The sequence below is a fragment of the Zonotrichia albicollis genome, chromosome 2 (assembly GCF_047830755.1).
Source record: "Zonotrichia albicollis isolate bZonAlb1 chromosome 2, bZonAlb1.hap1, whole genome shotgun sequence".
In the NCBI taxonomy this organism is placed as follows: domain Eukaryota; kingdom Metazoa; phylum Chordata; class Aves; order Passeriformes; family Passerellidae; genus Zonotrichia; species Zonotrichia albicollis.
In genome coordinates, this window is record NC_133820.1 from 90,823,531 (window position 1) to 90,835,795 (window position 12,265).

The 12,265-nt window shown below is 36.7% G+C and overlaps 1 protein-coding gene across 3 annotated transcripts in view; it reads left to right on the forward strand.

Moving 5' to 3' along the window:
• PCCA (propionyl-CoA carboxylase subunit alpha) overlaps positions 1-12,265 on the forward strand; it is a 274,960-nt gene that overhangs the window by 83,866 nt on the left and 178,829 nt on the right. For all 3 annotated transcript variants that reach the window (XM_026793634.2, XM_074535667.1, XM_026793635.2), the window contains 2 exons: positions 4,996-5,074; positions 10,721-10,823. In XM_026793634.2, coding sequence (XP_026649435.2) covers positions 4,996-5,074; positions 10,721-10,823 — 182 coding nt within the window. The remainder of the gene's footprint in view (positions 1-4,995; positions 5,075-10,720; positions 10,824-12,265) is intronic.

The following is a 12,265-nucleotide window of genomic DNA, read 5'->3' on the forward strand; positions in this document are numbered from 1 at the left end:
TTGCACTGCTACAGATAACTTAGCAGTGTACGTTCTTTCTGTTTTCAGTTGAAGTTGGGGCTTTTACCCTGCACTGGTGAACTGCCCTGAAACCCCCCTTAGGCTTGTCTGACTTTTAGGCTGACACAACTGAAGTCAGCGTTTCTGTGAGTAGTCAGGCTTTGTGTCTTGGTTGTGAAATCCAGTGATAACCGACCACTGTCATGGGAGCATTACCAAAAGAAAGAGACTGTTAACTAAACTGGAACATTCTGAAGGGAACGGTAGATAAAATTTGGTTTAGTTCTGCGTAGTAATGTGACAATATTTCTGTTCACTTTCTCTTCAATGCCCTTTCTTGCTCTTGTGTTTTAAAGATTTCCTGCAGGTATTTTCCTAAACAGTTTTGATGAATGTAAGTTAGAAGGCATGCAGTGGCTTTCTAGACACCCTTTAAAATACATTATTTTTTAGTTTTCTTCTGAGTTCTTCTGGTGTTCTGTTGACTGGTTCCTGTCTTTGATATCAGTAGCACTTTGGAGGTCATTATATCAAGGCAGTCTTAAATCTGTGATAATAAAGTCAATTACAGACAGCTGGGTGGTGCTTTATTTAGATGAAAAATTCTTAAACTGCTTTGATACAAGAAGGGTTTGTACTACAGTGCCATGTAGGGAAAGAAAAATATTCCTTCTAGCTTTTTCTCCACCCATGGTCTGACAAGTTGATCAGTTTGGTTAAGCTTCTGTCTAATTGTAATCACTGACCAGAATTAAAAATAGTGACTTTAATTTCAAAGGATCTTAAGATAGAATGAAATTATAGTCTCTTGTGTGTATATGTAATGTATTTGTCCTTGTATATGAAGCACTTGATAAGTGAAATACTTTCAGATTGTTTCTAATTTCACTAATTCAGTGTTTCAGTCTTCTAAGAAAGCGTAAGTAATTCTTAAAAAAGTGACTGTGGGGCAGTGCTCAAAACAGTAGAACTGTGTGTGATGCTCTCTTGCTGCCTCTGTTTTTTTTTCTGCTTCTCCCTGCTGTGTTTTGGCCAAATATCCAGTAGTAGTGAAGCATGGCACCTCAGAGTTGAGAATGCAGCCTTTACCTGCTTCAGTGACTATTATCTATGGAAACACATTTTCTAGGTGTGGGAGTGAAGCATTCTTTTTGCCCCTGATTTAAGATGTTTTCCTGCATTGTGTAGAGAATGTGACAGGGAAACTAGGTTAAATCAGAAATTGGAAGAAGTTCAGGCGCAAATTGCTGTATTGGCTCCTTTCTACTGTCTCTCTTTTCTATTTGTTGGTGTGGGCTGTTGTGCTCTTCTGATCCTTTCTGTGTGCTTAATTGCATTGGCCCTTTTCCCATGCTGCTTTTAGGTCTGTTTGTAGGATTGTACATTAAGAACTGTTGGCTTCTTAATTCTGAAGCATCAATGAAACTCCAGAAAGTTTGACTCCTCTATTTGAAAGGATTGAGCAGCTATGAAGTGCAGTCAGTTAAAACAAAATGAAAGTCTGTACAAAACTGAAAAGATCAACAAGATGGTTTTTTGTCATGTTTCATTTGACATGGGTTTAGTTAGTGCTTGCATTTAATGGATATTAATGGATTTAATAATGGATATTGAAAAGAATCTTGTATTGTCACATGGAACATTGCTCAAACTGATATTGCACAATGTGTTCTGTGGTCTACTACCTGCAGCTTTGTAAAAATGGGTAAATTACATCTAAAAACCATGGTGGCACAGGGTAGGAGCAGGACATCAGAAGTTTGTTTACTCCTTTTATCATTCAGATTCTCAGAATAGTAACTGTCCTGGAAACAAAGCAGTCCTAACTTATGAGTACCTATTTAGCAGCAAGAGCAGGTGCAGTGATCCTCAAGTCTGACTGTTTTTTGTGCCTCCTAAAATCTTCCTTAAGAGGCGTCACAAGATTGGAAAACTATGAGACAAGAGTAGGTTTTAATCTCACATGCAATTTTAATTTCACATAAAGTGACATCTAATTTGAGGGAGGGATTGAAAACCTAACACCTACTCAAAAATGTGTCTGTGAGTCTTTTCATTGCTGTTGTTGTGGGTACTTACAAATAAGTGTTAGAAATTGTTTGCATGCCTCTCCCTTCCCACAACTAATCCAACCAATCCATGGGAGCATACTTTAGCAATTTTGATTGCTGCAAAAATGGAGAGTGTTGAGTAATGCATTCTGATCCCAGTATCCTCTACCCAATATGTATGCAAAAATTAAGTTTTACAGGGCCTTCCTTTCAGTCTTTGGTATTGGCTAAAGAGCTACTGTGTAGCTGAGTTTGGCTTAGCTCCCCAAGAGTGAGCAGTGTGTAACCTCATATCTGGGCAAAAGCTCCAGTACCCTTATTTTCAGGTGACTGGCTAATTTACGTGCTAACATGTTGAGGTCTGTTGTAATCTTTTCTTCTCAAACAGAAAAGCTGTATGTATTTTTTCAAAACAGGCCTTACCTTATTTTTTTAAAGCCTGTTTTATTTTTACTTCTATAGTGGCTTTTGGGAGCCTTTAACTGCCTTGCCTACAAGCCTGGCTGACATCTTATGACTGTATATAAAAGGTGGGAGGGAGTGGAAGCAAAGTGGTGCTACTAGTGATATGATACTAGTAACCCATGTATACTCCCTGATAATTTAACCATGTGAGTTATGATAGATGAATTGCATTTTGAAGCATACAAAGACTTACCAAGGCTCATTTTTGAGATGCCTGTTTGTTTTGCTTTGGAAACTAAAGAACAGTAAATTAGGACTAGATTCTGCTTACAGAATTAAAATCAGCAAACCATTTGAGACTGATATTGTTAGACTGAAATTGATAGCATAATTAATGATTTTTTTCAAGTACATATAACACTGAAGATTAAGTTATGGAAATTGCCTTAGTGCATTTGCCATAATAAGGCATAAAACAATGCTTGTTTCAAAATTTCACTCTTGCAGCTTTTGGCTTGGACAAGGTCTCCAGATGGTGATAGTATTGCCAGAGATTCACTAGTGTTATCCAGTAAAATCTCATTTCTTGCATGGAAGTTATACAAGATGTGCTTTTAGCTTTATTTCAAGATATCCAGTGACTTGTGTAGGAGCCTGGCAGCTGCCAGGGATCTGGAGATGCACCTTACAGCATCAATAAAATGCTCTTGTCTAAGTGTTGCATATACTGCATTTCATGAAAATTGGTTGAACTTCACTGTTGCTGTAATCTAGAATTATTTTGAGTTTACCCCTTAATCTCTGGGATTATAGAGGCCTGGATCAGGCTAATTGTTACTCTGTGGCTTATCCTGTACCCTTCTATGGGCAGTATCACATACTTCACAAGAAAATTTAAGAGAAAGGTTATTTACATGGCTCTGCTTGGTCTTAATCTTGCATGTTGTAATAAGAGACTACTTTAGACTCCAGGGCATGGAGATTTATAGCCTTTTGGTAATCCATGCCTATAGGAGTTTGGTTTGTGCTCTACATATGCTTAACTATGACCTCTCTACAGCTTTCAGCCACCTGAATGCTTTACAGCCTGGAGTTTCACAGTCTAATAATGTGTTAAGTTGGATACTATTTTATTGATTCCCCCCCCCCCCCCCCCCCGTTTCTTTGTTAATTTAATGTTCTTGTGTACTGTTACTGCTTTTCTGCCTTCCAATCAACACTACTGTTCCTTATGCTTCTGTCGTGCCTTTTTTTTTTTTTTTTGGTGTCCATTTCAGACTTTTTAAGCAAACAAAGATTTTCCAGATCTTGCTGGTTTTAATTTTCTTCTCCGGAACCTTCTTTCAGTTAGATCACTATGAGGAGGATGTGGGAATATTGTACTGCTGTCACTTAACAGAGCAAGAGTAGATCTACATTCCAGAAAGAAGCTGTAAATATCAGTAACACATCTGACAGTAGACTGGACCACTTTTAGGAACCATATTCAATTGTCTCTTTCTGTCCCCAGATCAAGGCCTTTTACAAAATAAATCTACAGTTCTCAAGGACTGATGGACTCTTCTTGGCAGATGATATCAGATGGTCTCATATTTGCCTAATGTTGTGATTTTCATTAAATATTCTGGAGACCAAAGGCATTAAGAATTTTCTGCTAGCCTAGAAATGTCAAAAGCATTTTTATCAGAGCCTTGATTTTTAGTTTTCTGCATGTTCGTGTAAAGAAAGGTGATATTCTCTGGTATGATGGAATTGTATCAGGAAGCTACTTGGAATGAGATTGTTTGTAATAAAAGATAAACAATTGTTGCCAAATCTGCATTTAAACTGTGTGCTTTGTTACTGTAATTTTTTAGTTTTCAGAAAAGGAAGATGCTGCCTCATATCTGTATTACAGTAGCTTACTCTATGAGTAAGGTATTGCTGGTTATGGACAATGCTGACAAATTTATGCTCCTTGTTGTTTTTTTTTTTTTTTTAACTACATGTACATTTGGGGAGAATACTTTTTAATTGTAAACAAAAGTAATCTGCATTCTGATACTGTTACATAATATCTAAGCAGCACAGCTCTCAAGCTGCTGTATTATTTAAAATGTGCTGTAGTAGTGTTGATAAAGATGCACATTTGTTTACTCTATCTTTAGACTTAATTTATGAAGGTCTACTAATTTTTGCTATTAACTAAAAAAATATTATTTAAACAGCAATAAAAGAAAAAAAAATTTCCTAAAGAAATGTGAGCTTAAGAAGGTCAAATGCCTTATTCATAAATCTCTTCATTATTTGGGAATAATTCATTCAGTATTTTTTTTGTATAAATGAATTGGAGAAGACAGCCTTTCTTGGCTGTAGAAATTACTGCACTGACAGCTAAGTTTTGAAAAGAAAAAATTCTCCTCTGTTCTCCCTGCAAACAAAGTGTTTTAATAAACGAAGTTATTGTCTACTGGCTTTATTGGACATGTGGTCAGTTGTCATGTTCCTCTGACCAACTGAACAAAGTTTGAACTTCTGTCTAATTGTTCCCCGCTGTTAGGCTACCCTGTCATGATCAAGGCCTCAGCAGGTGGTGGTGGGAAAGGCATGAGAATCGCTTGGGATGATGAAGAGACCAGGTGAGATGCTGTCCAAAAGCTTGCCCTGATGAATGCTGCAGTTACTGAAGTCCCATTAAGCCATTGTGAGCTGACAGTTGAGCAGATATGAAATGTTAGACAGAGAAATTGGATATTATTTGGTTTTCTCCCTTTAGCATAGTGAGAAATATACTTTGGAAGTTCGCGTGTGCCTATTTCTAATTAATTATTGCATAAGCCTTACAAAATATCATCCATTAATTTGAATAAAAAACCAACCTTTACAACTGCTGTTAGTCCAATGTTAGACTGTAAATAACATTTTGCTGTATGCCTTTCAGAATGCTGATTCATTAATTTCTGTGTTAGGTAGAGTATATATTGGCCCTGATTCACAAACATTAATGCATGCCATTAGTTCTGTTAAAGTTGATGAGTCTGATCATTCATACGTGGGAACACATACGGTGTTACCAGAATGTGCTCTAATAAATTGCATACTTCTGTGTTTAAAGCATTTGTATCAGCAAACTATTGTACTTTTGTCTGTTTTGAAACAACACACGTTTCAACACACAGATGTTTTCATGTCTCTTATTGGTTGTCTGATTGTCTGAATCCTGAACATTGCGTGATGCTTTGTTGTTGACTCAGAATTTTACAATCCATTCTCTGCTGATGTTCTGGCAGTGAGGGAGCCTGATTTCAACTCCATGTGCTGCTGATCTTACAAAAACATGTATTTTCTGATTTTTCTAAGCTTGTAATGAAAAGCCTATTTGATCCAAAATAACCAGAATGGTTTCCTTTCTGCATGGATGGAGCAGCACATGTACTGGAGTAAACTCAAAGTACAACTGAATTTTTCATTAGTTTAATTTAGCCACCTGCAAGACTTCCCTGTTGTTTTTCTGTCCCCTGTTAAATTTTTTTGTCAAAACCTAAAAATTGGATGAAGGAATAATGAATGTCTAGCAGTTAAATTTTAGATTTAAAGAAAACATGATGGGTTTATTTGTACCATGCTCTATGTAGTCCATTTGTATTCAAATCTAAATAGGAAAGTAATGTTTTGTGCATTAGAGTGAAGATCTAGAATAACCTTCTTTCTTAAAAGGATACTTTGTTTCTACTGCTTTAGAATCCAAAATTACTGCCTTGATCTTGTGCAGGCAGCAGTTCATCTGTTGGACTTGAAAGGAAGGAGTTCATTTCTTGTTTAGTTCAGAAAGAAGCAAAGGAGCTTGATTAAAGTAACTGTTTTAAAATAAAAGTGGATGTTTTAAAATAAAAGTAGATCTAAAGTCATGATTGCTAACTTATTTTGGCGAAAGGCTGGGGTTATGGAAACCACAGCCAGTGCCCAACCACCCTCTGGGTAAAGATTCTCCTTGTTTGAAACATACTTTTGGATTTTCAGGCTAGTTGAAAATCTTTTTTGTTTCAACTGGCATTGTGTACAATAAGGAGCCTTAAATTAATGTGTGGCATGATGGTGAAAATAGCCACTGGAAGTGGAAAAGACTGATCTGAGGAACTTAATTACTGCTGTTACAGAATTGTTCTCTGTGGTAACTTACTGCTTCATCTTTCATGTCCCTTATATATGCCAAACGATGACAATTGTTTTAGGTCCTCTATTATTATCTATATAATAATATATAATATTATATATTATTAATACAATAATTATTTTTACTGCTATAGCTAAGATTTCTGTTAATTTTCAGCTAGTATTTCTAAAAGAAATACTGGTACAGTTTTGTCAATGTTGCAATTTGTTTTTTGAAACAGCTCTTCACATGCCTCTTCACTGTGGAAGTCTGCAGTGTTGACCCCCTCTCTGGGTAGGGCTGCTGTTGTGTTTTTTAAGATCTGAGTCCCTCCCAGTCCTCAATTTTATTGCTTTTTTCCTAATTTTGGTGAAGTTCTAGAGTTGAATTTTGTGTACAGTTCAAGCCACTGACCCACATCTGAAATTAAAATAGCCCTATGTTCACTTTAATGTAATCCCTAGCTAGATTTCTTGGTTTGGAAAAGCGTAATTTAGCATGCCTTTTCTTCACCTAATAGATGCCCACTTGAAATTATATTGAAAATCAAGGGCAGATTTCTGAAAAGCAGTTTACCTTAAGCTCAGGTTGGTAGATTTTTTTTTTCTTTAGCCCAAGAAAGTTCTGTCATGCTCTGTATCTAAACCTTTTTTTAACTGAGTCATTGATCATCCCAACTCTGGTCTTGCATGTGAAGAGCCTCTGTGGTTGCACCCCAGCAAACCTGATCTGGAAATGCTTTCCAGGCACAGGCAATGTGAAGTTCATGATGCAGTACAGCAGAGCATGACCAGGGCAGGTGTCTGATATCTGCACCTCCTCTGTATCATTCCCTCTTTGTGCAGAAACTGAAGGCCTCTTCCTTCCAGTATGCTCATAGCAATTGTACATCTAACTAAACCTTTAGGCTTCATGGCTCCAAGAGGTGGCCTGGCAGCTCTGAAAAGGAATTAAATTCACGACTCTGTCTTTTCCAAAGAACAGATTGAAATTTTCTGGCTTGTTGTGATGATGGGTCTTTGATGTGAAGGCACTTACTTGCTTGTAAGTTGAGTGTCAGAGGTCATCATGCAGGAGCTATTGGCCCATGTTTTAAACTCTGTGGATTTGCAGATAGAAATTAGTGTCTTTAGCTAGCAGCTTCAGCTGCAGACATCATAACCTCCAAGTTGGAATTTTGTACTAAATTATTTTTTTAAGAGTTGCCTTTGAAAGTTTAGGAGCTTTGTGTTAGCAATTCCCCCCTATTGTCTTGCCTTCTGTAACTTTTCCTAGATATTGAAGTCTTGCATGCTTAGTGGGTATCTGTTTTGAAAGTTTTTACCAAGGCAGCTTCCAGCAGCAGATGTTTAGAGAAATTATTTTGTTTTTTAACATGTAATAATAGGAAAATGTAAATTTTCCTGTTTCTGAAATTCTTTCTTCGTGCTTATGCCAATTTTATGAATGAAAATCAAACATCTGCTCTCAGATTCCAAGAACGCCCTATAATTTCTGTTCTGTGGTCTTGTGAATGGAAAGAGGAGTGGGACTGGAAGATATTAATGTGGAATAATAATTAGCAAAATCATTCTGAATCCTCCACCTCCTAAAGCAGAGGGTATATGAAGTGTGTGGTCTAAGAAGACAATGCTTTTTAAAACTCAACATTATTACCTATTACAAGCCTATGCATTAACTTTATTATCTTCCCAAAGCATTGCATTTGGCATTTCAAAGTACTGTGCAAAAACAGGAGTGTATGGGCTTGACATCTTTGGTCTGTCCTGCATCCTATGTGCTGCTCAGGTAAGGGGAAGGAGTCCTGTTGGATGAGTAAACAACAGTGTTTCCTAAAACCCTATTTTTTAAAAAAACCCCTCATTCACATATTCATGCCATCTACATGTGTAAAGTGCTGTGACTAGGTAATTTTAGTTGGTTTTTTTTTTTTTTTAGTTTGGAGTTCAGCTGAAGCAATCTATATTGGTTCTATGTGTGAAGTCAACAACATTTGAGTATCTATTGGCTACTTCTCAGGGTTTTAAAGGGCTGCTACTATATTAACAGCTATCAAACATATATTTTTTAATTAGATGGCCCTTCTAATGCTGGCCTTGACAAGAAAAAGAAAATGTTCTTTTACTATTTCCTGATTTTGAAAACTGAAATTTTACGTAATGAGTACAGACTTTTTTTAGTGTCTGACTGCCTCGAAATAAAATTGTTTTAATTAAAGCAGTACTGCTGATTTCAGAGCTGGAGGCAGAAAGTTGGCGTGGCTGCTTCACTTGAGACAACCACAGGAAGGCTTGTGGCAACATCAGTAATGCTTTTGTACAGCTTAAACTGCAGTGTGAGTAAATGTACTGTAGGGAGAGAGGTGAGCCTTAAAGAGATCCTGTTTTTCCTCTTTATAATTGTGCATGTTTGAAGGGATCTAGAGACAGCATCTCATCCAGATTCATCCTCTGAATAACATCAGCTCTCAGTTTAAATGGATTGCTTAGAGCTCTGCCTGATTGGTCTTGCACTGAGATTACACAGCCTTCATAAAAAGCCTGCTCTGCTGTTTCTTTTAAATTTTTTTCCTCACATCTATTTGGAATTAATTTTTGTCACTGGCCAATTACAACTGCACAGTTTCGTAAGCTAGAACAAGGTCAGAGTAACTGAGATATTAATTCCTATTATATGTAATTTAAAAAGATTTGCAGATGTATGGATGAGATGATTAGGCACCTGTCTTTTTTTAACAAGTATTGCAGTTTAGATTTCTAATTAGCACACTTCCTTCAGTGAAAGAAAAAGTCAATTGTGAATAATTATGCATAAAACTATGTGACACAAAAATGTTTACAAAACAAAACAGAGCCTTTGATATAGGAGTTAAAATAGCTGTAAATCACTTTCAATAAGAAACACTATGTATGGCTGTTTGATACAGCACTTTTTTTTTTTGACAGATCAGGTAGTGCACAGAATCCCTACTTTTGATGTCCCTTTTTTCTCTTTACTAGGTAATTCAATGTGTTGAAGTTAAGTATGACTTTAGGAAAGTCATACTTAGGTATAATCTCTCAAAATTACAACATGTATTATCCCACAATGTTGAAAAAAGTGTGAAGATGTACTTTTATATATACACATTTCTCTACTGTAAATTTACCTATTTTGCAAATCTATGGTCTGGGTTAACTACAGCCAAGATATGGAAAGCATGAAAACTTCAGTTGTGCTGTAGCTCTTATTCTGGGCACAGATGTCAGGGATGCTGTTTCAGTAGTCAGTCACACAGAAACTTGACCAAGCTTTCCATATGCATCAACATGGATGGCACTAATGTGTGACTTACAGAGCTTGTAGAAAATTTCAGTGAAGCCTTTGGGTCCCTGCATTATGATCTGTCTCACCCTGAGAAAGCTGTTGATAAACTTGTTTGTCACAGCTTATGGCTCAAGGAGTATTCTTTCTGCTATTAAAAAAAAATTAATAAATAAAGTACCTTGCTATATTTATTTTGTTTAACTACATGTGTAAGAGAAGAAACAGAGGGAAGCATACAGAATGCTCTGTATAACTCTCACTTATATTTTAAGGCAGGGAAAAACTAATAATACAACTGGTGTGTTCTTTGAGGTCAAATATTGCATCTTTAGGTTGTGTTCTGTGCTGGAATTTGCAATGTCTGAAATATTGTATTTGCAGTTCTTTAATGCAGAATTAACCAACTTCTGCTGTTCTTGAATGTTAAGAGGGCTGTGTGCTGGAAGTAATGGTGAACTTCACGTTTACTACTGTATAGCAAGTACTTGGTAATCACAGGGTCTTAAAATTCAATTACTTTATTGGTTTTGTGGAAGAAAATGAATACATAGTTGTAGTAAATGTTCAGGCTTTTTAAACACACTGAATTTTTCTGTGCTTTGAGAATGTTTTGGTTCTATTTGTGGTTGGTTGGGGTTTTTTTTTGACTTGGCAAAAAAAGCGTGAAAAAAAGGATTGATTACAGAATCAATTGCAAATGATATGACTTAGTTTTTGGATGTGTGTTGATTAGTGAAGATTGATTGTTTACTGAAATCAGTAAGTGTTCTTGTGTGCTTCAGGACTTCTTAAATACAGATTATTCTTTTTCTTTTCATTATTTAAGGGAAGGTTTTAGGTTTTCGTCTCAAGAAGCTGCTTCAAGTTTTGGTGATGATCGCTTACTGATAGAAAAGTTCATTGATAACCCTCGTCACATAGAAATCCAGGTTTGTACTATTATTATTGCTACTAGTAATTATTGTGTATTTATTTAATGAGATTTGAACTCATAAATAAATCAAAGTTCAAAATGTTTCAAACACTCCACTAAAAAAGGCCTAGAGTCTTGTGTTTTCCGGTGTCTTGGGTCATTGCTCAAACTACATGGCTATCATGTACAATACAGCCTTCCTGTTTTTATTCCCTAGCCTTTCTTTAGCAGGAAGACTGTGAACTGTGCTCAGTTTGTTGGGGGAGAAAAAAATGTCCTAGGCATCTGTCCTGGAGGCTGGAGGTTTGAACTCTGGATCCTGTTGGAGTGCTTGAGTGCAGCAGAGGATGTAGGAGTTCAAGAACTGCCTAATGATGCTTAACGATTTCTTGCCAGGTCTAGGTGGTTTTGTCAGTATTTTGGAGTTCTGTTCTGAAGTATCTAGTTCTACTTGGCAACTCAGGAGGAGGATTTGTGTCCCATTTTGGGCAATTTCTGGTTCACAATCAGGTGTATTCTCTTTAACTTCTGCATTATTTCAATTTCTGTCATTTATTGGATTTAGATTTAAGTCTGCTGATGCAGAACAAAAGTTGTTTCTTTTAGGCACTTGTTCACAAAATTATGATTTCAAAATTTGTGATGTTTGATCTTATGTAGGTAGCTGGATTGTGTTTGTCAATAGCCTTGAGGTATTTCCTGACAAGAAATCTATATGGAGCGTATTAATTTCCTCAACAGAAATTTTATTTTTTACACAGTAATTTCATTTACTTTTGTGTGAAATCTAAACCCTTTCTGTGTTGTGGCACATGGTAGTTGGTCTTTTTATTTTTTTAATAGTGAGAGCCTGAAGTAGCTCAATAACTGAGTGAAACAACAACAGTAAACTTGATAGTATGGAATGATTTCTAAGAGAGAAATATTAAACATTTTTCACTCTGCTGGATATGTGCCCACAGCCTCACGCTTCCTATGGGGCTAACTTGCAGATCATAGAATTTTAGTTTGGGTTGGAAGGAACTTTGAAAAGCCATCCAATCCAACCCCTTGCAATGAGCAGGGACATCTTAAACTAGATCAGGCTGCCCAGAGTCCTGTCCAACCTGATCTTGAATGCTTCTGGGGATGGGTCATCTGCCACCTCTCTGGGTAACCTGTTCTGTTGTTTCACCACTCCCATAATGAAAGATTTCTCCCTTATATCTAGTCTAAATCTATTGTTTTGGAGTTTAAAGTCATTACCCCTTTTCCTGTCACTATAGGCCCTGTCTCCATCTTTATCAGCCTCATCTAAGTACTGAAAAGCTGCAGTTAGATCTCCCCAGAGCCTTGTTTTTTTCCAGGCTACCCCAAATCTCTCAGCCCTTCCTTACAGCAGAGGTGTTCAGTCCCTCTGATAATTTTTGTGGCTCTACTCTGGACCTGTCCCAACAGGCCCATGTCTTTCCTGTACTG